Source organism: Seriola dumerili, unplaced genomic scaffold, assembly GCF_002260705.1.
Source record: "Seriola dumerili isolate Sdu_G_001 unplaced genomic scaffold, Sdu_1.0 BDQW01000088.1, whole genome shotgun sequence".
Classification (NCBI taxonomy): domain Eukaryota; kingdom Metazoa; phylum Chordata; class Actinopteri; order Carangiformes; family Carangidae; genus Seriola; species Seriola dumerili.
Window position 1 is genome coordinate 13,892,453 of NW_019174343.1, and position 13,213 is coordinate 13,905,665.

Here is a 13,213-nt window from a genome sequence, read left to right on the forward strand (position 1 = left end):
TTGTTTTTTGTTACTTTTGCAAATAAATACACTAAATTAAACTAAGAAAACATTTATATAGTTAAACATAGTTATAATAAATAAAAAACATGTCTTCATAAAAGTTAGAATTGCTGACAAATAGGCAACTAATAAAAACACTACACTCTTACAATTACCTTATCCACTATAAGGTAATTGTAAGAGCCTATATGTTTATATCGACTACTGCTAATAAATGCTAAATAAGGGGACTTCAAGTGTTACCAGTGAAATTATAGGTGTGTGATATACAACATGCAGGCTTATTTCTAGTATCTAGACAGACAGACAAAAAGCACGACTCTCTCTATAAAATATATACATTACTTTATGATTATTGTCACTTGAAAGTTAATATACCACAGCAGAGCTTTAGGTTCTTCCTACATGATGTGCCGCTGAATATTTTTGGCTCCGCCTCCTCCAGGAGTTGCGAGAATCAACAGGAAGCGACAACCCAAAAAGAGTGCAGGCTGGAAGAAGAAGAAAAAAAACACAGAGTGGAGGCCTGAATCATATCGCTTGATTGGCTTCTTCACATCAGATCCACCACCGGGCTGTAAACCTCGGCCTGGACCCGACCTGCCACTCCTGACCCGTTCCTGTAGGAGTCAGGCAATACGTGGCAGATTAATGAGCATGTCCTCCTCATAGAGCTGAAGTACCTGCCACAGAGAAGAAACAGGCGAGGTTAGTCTACTGTCTCAACTGTCGTTTTCATGAAACTGATTGTGATTCACGTGTATGTTTGTGTGTGTGTGTGTGTGTGTGTGTGTGTGTATGTGTGTGTGCGCGCGCGCGCTTGTGGGTGTGAGATACTTTGGCAGCGGACGTTTATGTAATGTGAGGCGCTATAGGTGGGGGAAGAAATGCAAGTTGCAGGCGGTGATCTGTCTCATCCGCTCCCGTCTGTACTTGTGCTTGTTTCCCTCCGCCACGTCACTGAACATGTAGGCGAGGAGGAAAAGTGTGGCCTGTTGTTGCTGCACTTTGTTGCCAGTTTAATTAACAAAGGAGCAGATATGGAGGGGCCACCACGTGTCGGGATATAAGAGGGCTTTTCCGTCTGTCCTCCTCCTCTGCCCTGCTTCTTCTCTCCGCCTCCGCCCACCGGCCTTCAATGCCCGGCTACGACTTGGACTCGATCAAGAACATAAATGAATGAAAAGTGTGGGGGAAACGTGAGCTTCCGTTTGCATGACAAATCAATACTGACAGACTCTGCTGTTGATCAATAGCTGCCGATACAGACGGACAGGTTAATGACCTCAGTGTCAGTGAAACTTCCAGATGTTGTGCTTCAATCTCTCTCTCTCTCTCTCTCTCTCTCTCTCTCTCTCTCTCTCTGTCTGTTTCTGTTGGTGTGCGTTGCTCTTTCACTGCAAAGGAAATGAGGAGATGTTTTCAGGGTGACAAGTCGTGTACAGGCTGACCACTTCCTGTAGAACCAGAGGACGTTTGTCATGAAGACCACAACAAGCCTGATCATTCATTATAAGAGACAGTGACAGACTTTCAACAGGCTATTTCTGTAATGCAGTGGAATAGTTTCAGTTATTTTCAACCTAAATTGTTGTTTTGTTCTGTTTCGCCCTGTTGTGAAATCAAGGACACTGGCAGGGATTAGAGCCTGACATATAAACTTGCTGGACGACTTTACTGGTGGAAAGTAAGTTAGTCCATTTACTCAAGAACTGTAATTAAGTACAGTTTTGAGGAACAGGTACTATACTTGAGTATTTCCATTTTTTGCTACTTGATACTTCCTCTCAACTTCATTTCAGACAATATATTGTACTTTCTACTGCTCTACATTTGTTTTACAGCTTTAGTTACTAGTTACTAAAGATTAAAAATTAAACCAGTGGTTTCCAATCTTTCTGGTTTCTGACATCTAACAAAAACCAGTCCGTAGTCTGGGTCACATTTCAGTTAACAGCTCCACCAACATAGTGATTTTTTCCCTCTAAACTTCTCACATGGTTTCATTTCAATAAATGTTCAAATTATCCAATATCTCCCAAAAAAATCAAAGATTAGAGAAAACAGATTTGTGTATCAGAACTTTGTTTTATCTTTTTTCCTCTCCCATTAATCATCTCACCGCGCCTCAGATTTAACTGGTGTCCCTGTAAATAACCGTATAATAACTGTGAACAGCCTACTTATTTACTTTTACTTAATTAGGATTGTTCATGCAGGATGGATTTGTAAGAGAGTATATTTAAATTGCTGTATTGGTACTTTTACTTCAGTAAAGGAAGTGAATAATTGTTCCTCAACAGCAGATATTGGCTGATCACAGATATATTGCCATCAGCATGCGTGTTGACAAAAAAAGGCAACTTTATTTTTCAACTGTTGGTCATAATTGTAACCAAATATAAGGAAAATTATGCATTTTGGTTAAAAAAAAAGAAAGGAAATATACTCAAACTATAAAATATTGATACTGGTATCAGCCTTTAAAAATCCATTTTGAGCTCTATTAGGAATAAAACAAAAAAATAGAGTAACTTTGAGCAGTTTGACATTTTGACATCAAAGGCCAGGAAATTCAGCCTTTTTCACAGCCCCTTCCTCCTCCTCCTCCTCCTCCTCACTTCTCAAGTATTTTTTTGTATTTGTCGGACTTTGTGTCCCTTTGTGGCTGTGCAGCCTCCCACAGCAGTTGCCACACAACCTGCAGAGGAATGTTGCACTCACACAATGAGCTGTGGATGGTAAACACCTTAAAATCAGCTGCAGCTTCACTTTTATGGGACACTCAACATCTGGAAAGTATGTGCAATATATCATCAAAATAGTTTGTCTTAAAGAAGGAAAATGTAGTGCTGCAGTGAGATATTATCACCCTCAGCTTTTAAGATACTGAGTATATTTTGACATATAATATATACAAAACATATATGCAGTAGTTTTTGTTTTTTATTATAGATTGCACTGTCATGCAAAGTTTTGGGAAACTGTATTTTCAAACAACGAAAAAAATGCTTCCAGGTATCCTTTAAAATTGAAAATACATAACTAATTTTAATTAATATTAATCTTTAATGCTTTTCAGTTTTTGAAATTGTTTGACTGTTGTACAGTTTGTTCTATATAGGCATTTTAGAACTGTGAATTTAATGAAATTCTACATTTGTATTATAACATTTATATTGTAAAAAATAAATGTTTAACATCTTCATTTTGACTTTGTCAGAAAACGGATGTGTATGAGCCACAGTTCTGAAAATACAGATTGCTTAGCAAGTTGTCTATGTGTAATTTCAAACTGTGAAATGATGAAACAATTTTTTTCATATTTAAAGTGTCAGTTCATTAACTTAGGTTCCTGCGTGGTTGTAGCAAAACCACAAAGAAAGAGAGTCAGATATTTTTCTGACTGTGTATGTAGTTAATTGCAGTAGTGAAGTTATAGTTCACTGGTTGCATCTAAATGTATGCGGGAATCTGAATGAATCAGTGAAGTGTGTTGAAAACTTGTCGTCATTTTAGAATCAAAAATCACAGATCTTTATTAGTGAAATTAAAGGAGAGATTTTTATTAAAGGTGTCATGGATGTAAAGTCTGTCGCTCAGAAAAAGTAAAACATTCAGCAATGTTAAGAAAAAAAATTCCTGGGGTTTGTTCTTTTTTTTGTCGGAGAGGAAGCTTTATTTGTAGTGTAATTCACAGTTGAGTTTCCACATGAATATTGTTGGCAGGATTTTTTGCAGATACAAAGGAATGCCGGCAGATTCTTGTCCGCAGACACTCTGACTCAACTTTCCTTGTATGAGAGGAAGAAATGTGGTGCGTTCAGCATGAATAATGCAACATCACTTCCTCTTATCAACAATAGTTTATATTAACCACTTCAATAATTGTGGTTTGGCAGCATACATGTTACTCAAACACTTGGCCATAACAACTCGAAGCCCCTTCACTAGTATCTTAGCACAGTATTGATGCCTATAGATACCTTGAGATATCAAGAGCTCATGTCAGGTTTTGAATCTTACTTAAATATCTGCTCACATCAAATCTTAGTTAGTAGAACAGTTGACCGCAGCTCTCGTGAGATTTGCATGCAGATCCAAAAGGTTGTAAATATGAGTCACCAAATCATCCTATAATTTTGAAAATCAGCGCTGAAAGGTGTACGCACTGTTAGACTCAGCAGTGACTCTGCTTTTATCTGTATTCTTACTCCAGGCTCATGAAGTAAACGTTTATAAAAAGTTACAGACCAGACATGCCCTTTAGCCGTTTTTACAACGTTAAAGTTTGGAGTACCAGCCTTAAATCCTCCTCCTCACAAAATGAGGAGTGAGGTATACAACAGGAGAGAATGAATTCCTTGTTGAAGTGTTTGGCTTTCAGTGGATTGTGTTTCTACTCTTTTGTTACTGTACTTTTCTCTGCAGAAACTATTTAACTCCAGCCCTATTCCATCTCTTTCGCACTTTTTCTGCCTTAACAAGTCCACTGTGATCATGTTTTTTTACACAGTCTGACACTGTTTACTATTGGTAGTTGAAAGTTTAGTATTTTATTGATATTGTTATGACACATTTTCTACTTGAAGCCAAATTTAAGTTGTATATAAGTATATGTCTGCAACGAACAATTATTGTCTTTACTGAATAATCAACCGATTATTTTCTCAAATAATATATTAATTGTTTTGTCAATAAAATGTCAAAAAAAGTAGTGAAAAATGCCCAAGGAGACATATTGAGATTACTATTATTGTATCCAACCAACAGTTAAAATCCCAAGGACATTAAGTTTACTCTGATATTTGAAAAATAAAGCATCAAAGCCTCACATTCAATGTTTTGAAAATGATTTGAAACGAATCAAACAAATCAAAGATTTCTGTCAAATAATTTGTTGTTAGTCAACTCATGAGTAAATCACCTAATTGTTTCATCTTTGATCACATACATTTTTCTGAGTGTGGTATCAGTTCCATCCATGTTAGCGGAAGATATTCACATGAGCCTAAATTTAAGATACTCTTAAGCTTTTCAAAATCACATAAAAACTGGGCAGGTAACACCCATGGATCTGTGTATTAAATGATCTAAATTGAGGTTTGGAGGTGAAGAGGTGGGGGTGATGGGACAGGCTGAGGCAGCTGCCCCATGTCCAGTGGAAGTGTATTGGTTTGACAAATCAGACAGGCGGAGACTTAAACAAATGGAAGGAAGGAGCTCGATGATACCTGGCAGGAAACGGCAGGGATGGGTGGAGTTTGTGGAGAAGTCATTGAAAAATGATGAGCAAGTGGACAAAAAGCTGTTTGGTTTGAGTGGTTGAAGGCGCTTCCTGTGTTGGCCGAGTGGCGGCCAAAAGTCTCATGTTAAGTGTATTTGCTTTAAAGTGGCGTGCCATTCAGTGAGTCATTTGATTTCTTTGAGGAGGTCAGGTACTTTGTCCTGCAGCTCGTGGATTATAAAACATTTGGTGAATATGAGTGAAAATATGTCACACTTTCCAACACTTGGCACCTAAAGTACCTGGAGGGCTCTTATGAGGCTTCACTGTAGAGGCCAGCACAAGTAGCCATAAAATGTTGTGCAGTATGCTGCAAGCATAGTTGCCTTCTGCTGCCAGAATGGCTGAAATATACTGATTTTTAATTTCGTGTCTATATTTTGTTAAAGCTGCACCAATCAGTATTATATATAATATATATATATATATACTTATATGAGTCAAATGACTACTTGTATTTTGAAATGGGTCACTTTTAGTAATGAACCCACAGAGAATTATCACCTGACTCCACAGTTCTGCCCATAACTTCACTGTTTTTGTTCTCACTGCCCTCATCAGTGTCAGCGCTACCAGCCCAGCACCAAACAGCAGACAAAGTTAGAAACTAAACTAAAAAGCTTTTTTTAAAGTATTTAATTCGACATTCCAATTCAGATATTTTATCCATAAACAGTTTGTCAGTCATATTTTCAGAAAATCTTATCATATCACAATATGCACTGATATCATAAGATAAAATGACACCTTCTGTGTTAGAAGATTTTATTCATATTACCCAATCCAAACAGCTGAAACAGTATTTTTGTAAGTGCAAATGTTGTACATTCAGCACAGAACCAGAATGGCCCAGTCAGCTCCCTGGCACATCCAGCAGGTTGTTGAGCTGTACAGCATCTCTCTCTTTGATGCTGCCTCTCCCGTATGCAGCAGTACCATAACCACTACGCACTGGTTGATATTTGTTTTACAGACTGAACTTGAGCAGGAAAAAAAAAACTGTTATCCTCCTTCGTAGAGACGAGAGACAGGGGTTTATTGCTCGGTACGTTGAAAGCTGCTGTGACTGATTGCTAAATGAAGCCCCCCCCCCCCTCCCTGCACTGGTGCATCCTGCAGACGAGGAGCCACTGAAGAGCTCCAGGAATGACAACACTGTACTAACAAGCTGAGGCCATTGGGGTGCAAAAGCTTGAATAAATTTAAATGAATAAAATGAAAGGCAGTGCTGCCACAGGTGAAATTAGACACATTTCATGGAGTTTAGAGAACTTGTGAAAACATGGGTAGAATAGATTTTCATGTGTAAACTGCCTGGCTGAAAATAGATTTTATATTCGTTCAAAAATTGATGCAAGCACGAGAGCTGTTGTGAGAAGCGCCCGTAAATTTTGGATGGGAAAGGTCTGGAGCGAAACGACAATGAATTTCAGCTTCTGCAAAGTGTTACTCTGTGGACGGTTCTGTCTTTATGGCTGAGGAGAGAAGTGTATCCTTTTCCAGGACTGAGAGTTCATGTAGAGCCCATTTTACTGTTACGCTATTTGTTCTTTTGGTTTTTGTTTTTTTGTTTGCCATGCTGGCAGAGTGGCTCTCTTCGTTGGTCCAATCTGAAATATCTCAACAACTAATGGATGAATTGCATTGAAATTTTGTACAGCTTTTTATGGTCCCCAGAGGATAAATACTTGTTACTTCGGTGACCACTTGGCTTTTCCTCTGGTGCCAGTGTAAGGTTGACATTTGTGTTTTTTTAGCAGCTTTTTAACAGCTGTTTATCTCAGATCTGTGAGCTTGACTTTGGGGATTATTATTTTTGTCAGATGTTTTTGTGTCTTGTCTTTCCGTATTATTTTTTCTGTTGCCTTCTGTTTTCTTTTTTAATCTATAAATGAATCCTACACAGTTATCTGTTGCGATAACACATTCAATTTTTGTTGCAAATATACTTTCTTTACTTATTAAAAGGCTGTGAACTTGGTAGGGTTGAGTCAAGGGATGTTTTCGTAGGACAGTGGGAGTGAGACCAAAGAAGATAATTAATTAATTTCATTACAAGCATTCATAGTTTCTGCATCTAATCTGTGTGTTGTGTGTGTCTCTCAGTCTGTCTTGAGCTTGGCCATGGCCCACGCCACCAGTATCCAGTATGAACCAGTGGCAGAGATCGGAGGAGGCGCTTACGGGACTGTTTATAAGGCCAGAGACACGGAGAGCGGGCAGTTTGTTGCTCTGAAGAGCGTGCGTGTCCAGACGGATCAAAATGGCCTGCCGATCTCCACGGTCAGAGAGGTGGCTCTGTTGAGAAGGCTGGAGCAGTTTGACCACCCAAATGTAGTCAGGTAAATGTTTTTTATTTTTTTCAGTATTTCAGTCTATGTCATCTGTAATCCACTGACTAAACCTCTCACAGAAGTCACAGTATTTATTCTACATGCCAGGCTCATGGATGTATGTGCCACCCAGAGGTCAGACCAGGAGACTAAAGTCACTCTGGTCTTTGAGCATGTGGACCAAGACCTCAAGACGTACCTCGAGAGAGCTCCAGCTCCCGGCTTATCTCCTGGCCGCATTAAAGTGAGAAACAGTATCTAAAGTAAACTGCATAATTTGTGAAATTCGTCACAAGATAGAAACAGTATGAGCCTTTTGTTAGTCAGGCATAGAAGCCCGATTTCGAAAGTTAATCTGTTTTTTTTATATTTGGAGTCATTTAAAGTATGCCTGTGTGTGTGCGTGTGTGTGTGTTTTTTTTTTTCTTTTGCAGGACTTGATGAGGCAGTTGCTGTGTGGTCTTACATTCCTTCACTCTAACCGCGTGATGCACAGAGACCTGAAACCAGAGAATATTCTGGTAACCAGCCAGGGCCAGGTGAAGCTAGCTGACTTTGGGCTAGCCAGGATCTACAGCTGCCACATGGCTCTCACTCCTGTGGTACGGACGCACCTGGACCATGCAGTGCCAGTACTTTTTCATGTCATTTATACAGCATTTTTTCAAAGCATAGCATCATTTTTTTTTTTCAAAGATATTTAGATTTTAACCATTCATACAGCTGCTGGTTATCATCTATTTCAGTTCAAAAACAAATCAACCTTTAGCCGTTGAAAATTTGACTGAGATAACTAATCTATTAAGTCGCAGTTAAATTCTTCATTGATGATACATCCAGTGTCCAACATTAACCCTGTGAATACAAGACACGACCAACTTCACAGAATCCTTTTGGCAACGTCCACGTCAAATCTTGGATTGAGCTTCCTTGAATTCATATTAAAGGATCAGTTTTAACAAGACTAAGAGTCGACAGCCACCCTAGCAGCTGTGTGAGCATACTGACATGTTCGCAGTGATTGTGCTAACATGGTGTTGTTGTTTAGAGGGTAGCTAATGTTTACCAGGCTCACAGTCTTAGCTAAGACTGTTAACATTTGCTCAACACAATGTACAGCTTGAAATTCATACTGTAGTGAAATGTATTTAAAAAACTGGCCACCTGAGAGTTTTGTAAACTGCTATGTCGAAACACTGAAGTTAAATTACGGCAATTTTCATCACTAACAAGCCAAAACCTGCCAAGCCACCAGTATAGTACTTTAATATGATCCCTGTGAATGTTACTATCTACATGTACTACTTTTGATGGACTCTATATTTGTGTCTCCCAGGTGGTGACACTGTGGTATCGCCCTCCTGAGGTGCTGCTACAGTCCAGTTACGCCACACCTGTGGACATCTGGAGCACCGGCTGCATCTTTGCTGAGATGTTCCGACGCAAGTGAGTCAGCAGAGTCGTTTTCAGATAAAAAAAAAAAATAAGACAGACACACTAACGTTCTTTATGTTAGTGTGTCTGTTATGATGAGATTATAATCTCTGTATTTGTAACAAACACATTTTGATACAATTTGGTGAAAAGAGAAGCTTTGGACAGTGCATTAGATTTTGACGTTGACCTGAGTCAAAGTGAGTTGTAATTTCTCATATAACTCCTCAAGACAGTCCAGAGTTTCTAAATCTAATAGACACACACACACACACACACACACACACACACACACACACACACACACACACACACACACACACACATACACATACACACACACACACATACACACGCACACACAACCACCATTTACCTTTGCAAATACATTTGATTTATATTGATTTGATTTAACAAATATGTTTTGGAGGAAACTCTTGCTTTATTCCGTATACTGCACATAAATCATAGAAAGGAGGCTAGGGCATATGGGATGTCTCTCCTCTTATTTGTGTTCGGTTTGGGTTACTAAAACACTGTAGGTAAGTTTAGGGAAAGACTGTGACTTTGGTTAAATATTGACAAAAGTCTTGTCCCGTCTTGTACTTTAAGTCACGCTTTAGTTGCCATGAGGTGAAAACAAATGAAATACATTTGCAGCAAACAGCTTGAAAATACATTCAATATGAACATCTCCGTGTTATGTTTGGAATAAAAACTCCACCTCTAGGCTCGTCTCATTGCCTATAGAGGGCATACTGGTGATGCGAGTGTCCAGATTTTATCTGTAAATGAATCACATTATGAGGTTATCTGTGGCTCTGGGGAAATCTGTTCCGAGCCTCAGGCTTTCGGGAGGTGAATTGTTGAAAAACAGCAGGGCTTTGCCAGACACAATGTTACAGCAAAATCTAAATCTAGTCTACTTCAGTCTTACCCCTCTTCAAGAAAGCATACAAACAAAAAAAAAACTGCTGTAATACAGAATTTAATTCAACTTCAAAGGTCAGACCCCCTTACTAGTTTTTCAAGACTGCCCCAAACTCGAAATTCAGTTGCCCCCTGGAGGGGTCAGGTATCTCTTCCATGCCAACAGAAACCCAGCTCACGGACAATGACCTGCTCCTTCACTAGTGTTGGTGCAAAAGTCATAATCAGTGAATTTAGAGACAAGACATGATAGTAAGTATTTTGTGACTGGTTTACCTGAGGTGATGTGTGGCGGAAAGCTTTAAAGACACCAGACTGTTCTACATCATCTTCCAGATCAGCTCAGTGATACACACAGTAGCTCCATCTACTGGTAGAAGTGACACTTTGCATGACGATGTTGGTCAGCTTGGGTAAAGATATTCATGCCTCACAATTATTGCTTTGTTTGCTTAGGACCGTTGTTCTGTGGTGAATCAGAAGTGGATCAACTTGGGAAAATTTTTGAGTGAGTAACACACAGCTTCCATCACGTTTAGCCGGTAAGAACATATTGGTAGATGGATTCATATTATACTTGTTTCAATGACAATAATATGTAATTTCAGAGTTATTGGCTTGCCACCAGAGGACGATGGTCCGACTGACGTCACACTGTCAAAAAAAACTTCCCCCTCTCATGCCTCGCCCAATTGCTGACTTTGTTTTCAGAGATAACTGAGCAGGGGGCAAAACTATTGCTGGTAAGATTGGAAACTTGAAAAGATTTTTAATTATTAGTGAAAGTCCATTCCTGGTGTGTAACTCGCTGTCAGCTGAAACAGAGTTGGAATCAGGACAGTAACAGATAAGTAACTCAGAATCCAGAAGAAGTCTGGTGATAATCAACACAAAGCCACCAGAATCACTGATGCAGTATTGGAAAATGTTGAACTGTCAGCTGGTTGAGCTAGAGAACAGAGCAATAAAACCTTAGCTTTTCTTATAGATTGCTATTTAATTTACCAACTGATGTAAAAAAAAAAAAAAAAAAGAAAAAAAATGCACAGTAATGTGCCTACTCGGGGCGAGACCAGTGACTTCACAGTACCTTTTAAAGTAAATGTATATTTATTTTTGCCTCTCCATATAATGTAGAAAATATAGTTTTAGTAAGTGCAAAATAATAGAAACACAATATCAGACAGCAGCTTGTTGATAATACAATTTGATAATTAAATCTTAATGACGAAAGAAAGGAGTTTATATTAGCTAATTTTTTAATGTGACTATTCATTTTGTTTTTTCTTGAATTTCCTCTTATATTAAGCAATATGTTTGACCCTTTCAACCAGGAAGACTTATTTCTGCTGGTTGCCGGCAACAGCATAAACCTGGTGCATAAACCATTTTTTTAAAAATCCATTTCTTTACTTTTTTGTGCAGATTAAACAAGATCATAATATGATAATTAATAAGCTTTAGAGGTGCTGATGTGGATTGTGGATTTTGTTACCTATGCGCAGAGTCAGGCTAGCTGTTTCCCCAGTTTCCAGTCTTTATGCTAAGCTAAGCTAAGCTATAAAGCTTCTTGCTGTAGCGTCATATTTACCATACAGCCCAAATCAAAGTGTCAGAGAGTGAATAAGGTATTCTCAGAATGTCAAATATTCCATCAGACCTGAAATTTGACAGTGACACAGCTCCTAACATCCTGCTATCCTTTCATCCACAGAACATGCTGACCTTTGACCCCTTGAAACGAATATCCGCCCTGAATGCACTAGAACATCCATATTTCCAGGACGAGGAGACATTGACTCAGACAAAAAGCTGAAATGATGCATAGAGAACATGCAACGAGAGGTAACAGTGTCTAAGCTTCAGTCCTGGCCTAACCTTAAAGGATTTCAATTTAATTCAGTGCATTGCCTTTCAAGATGTCTGGGTTATGCTGTGGGATATTATTTTGTTACTCCTGCATCAAAAAGGATTAAAGCCTGAGAAATGGATAAAAAATGAAGAGGAGTGAACCTAAGGATCACTGGCAAGCTTTCCAACATGTAAATGTCACAGTTAATGATGGTAACATATCATGTCTTCAAGGACAGATACCAGTGTTTTGATGTTTGATTTCGGCATCAGTCTCATCAGCAGGGACTCATGAATAGAAACGTCTGTCATCTCCTCTCAAATGTTGCTCTTGTTACCTTTGTACAGTGTTTAGACAGAAGGAAGCAGAGATGTCATCTTTTGTTGTCACAGACTGAAAGAAGTCTGAACAGAAGTGACACCTCAGAGGGTTAAATCAACCGTTGTTTGGATTTGACTGTATTTCTGACAGAAATAAATCTGGTATGAACATTATTAAACACAACTGTATTTAATTGTAAGAAAAGGCAATAGCTCTATAGGCTGAACAAGACGCACCAACATATATGACAAAAATACTGGTACTGCTCTTAACAACAATTGTTTTGTTTATTGGTGGACTGAGAGATTGAACCTCATTTTACTTTTAACATTTTTTTCTCCATGCTAAAACCATCTTGAAATCAACCAGCACTGCAACTACAAATGAATAAACACAGTTTTAATCACATTCAGACTTCATTTGTTATTATTATACAGATGGTAGTCCATATAAAACAAATAAATGTGATTCTATGAAAACTGAAATGGACTGAAATATTTTGTGAAAAAACACAAATTTCAACAAAAAAAATCAAAACACTAGTCATAGCCTGTTAATGAATGTGGCTGTCAAAATCAGCCAGAGATCTTTCTTTTTGATTTTTGCGGGTGATGTGTTTTTGTATCTCACAAAGGGATACTCAAAACGATTTAGTATTACACATCTGTTAAGTTAAGGGGGGTTACAAAAGGCAGATGTTACAAAAAAGACATCATGCACTAGAAGCTGAAAATATCCTGAATTTCATTTTAAATTTCCTGTAGGTCAAGCTCCAAAGACAGTGGGTCCTACACTTCCATAATGCAACACGATTGAGTCATTTTGTTGGACTCTTTCTGCCTGGTAAATGACCAAATCTGTCAAACTCCACACCCTGAATATTTTGAGAGTTTGTATTAAAAATGTTGTAGTTTTGAGGCCCAAGCCAAGATAACCCTCATGACGTCACTGGGGTTTATTTTCTCTAAACATAATAAAATCTCCTTTCAGACCCAGAGAATCTATTAATACAACTTTCACACTTTTTCACACGACTGAGAAGTACTCTCATGA

General features: G+C 38.4%; 1 protein-coding gene and 1 pseudogene across 1 annotated transcript; both read left to right on the plus strand.

Annotated features, from left to right (window-relative positions):
* Positions 1-467: 467 nt before the first annotated feature.
* cdk4 (cyclin dependent kinase 4) lies at positions 468-11,810 on the plus strand. The gene is given in 10 exon segments (XM_022745295.1): positions 468-711; positions 7,397-7,632; positions 7,732-7,867; positions 8,058-8,225; positions 8,960-9,069; positions 10,445-10,495; positions 10,596-10,661; positions 10,663-10,693; positions 10,695-10,730; positions 11,702-11,810. Coding segments are annotated over 9 exon segments (918 nt in total). The 5' UTR covers positions 468-711; positions 7,397-7,414; the 3' UTR covers positions 11,804-11,810.
* A 1,289-nt stretch (positions 11,811-13,099) lies between these two features.
* Positions 13,100-13,213, plus strand: part of LOC111221614 — a 5,496-nt pseudogene continuing 5,382 nt past the window's right edge.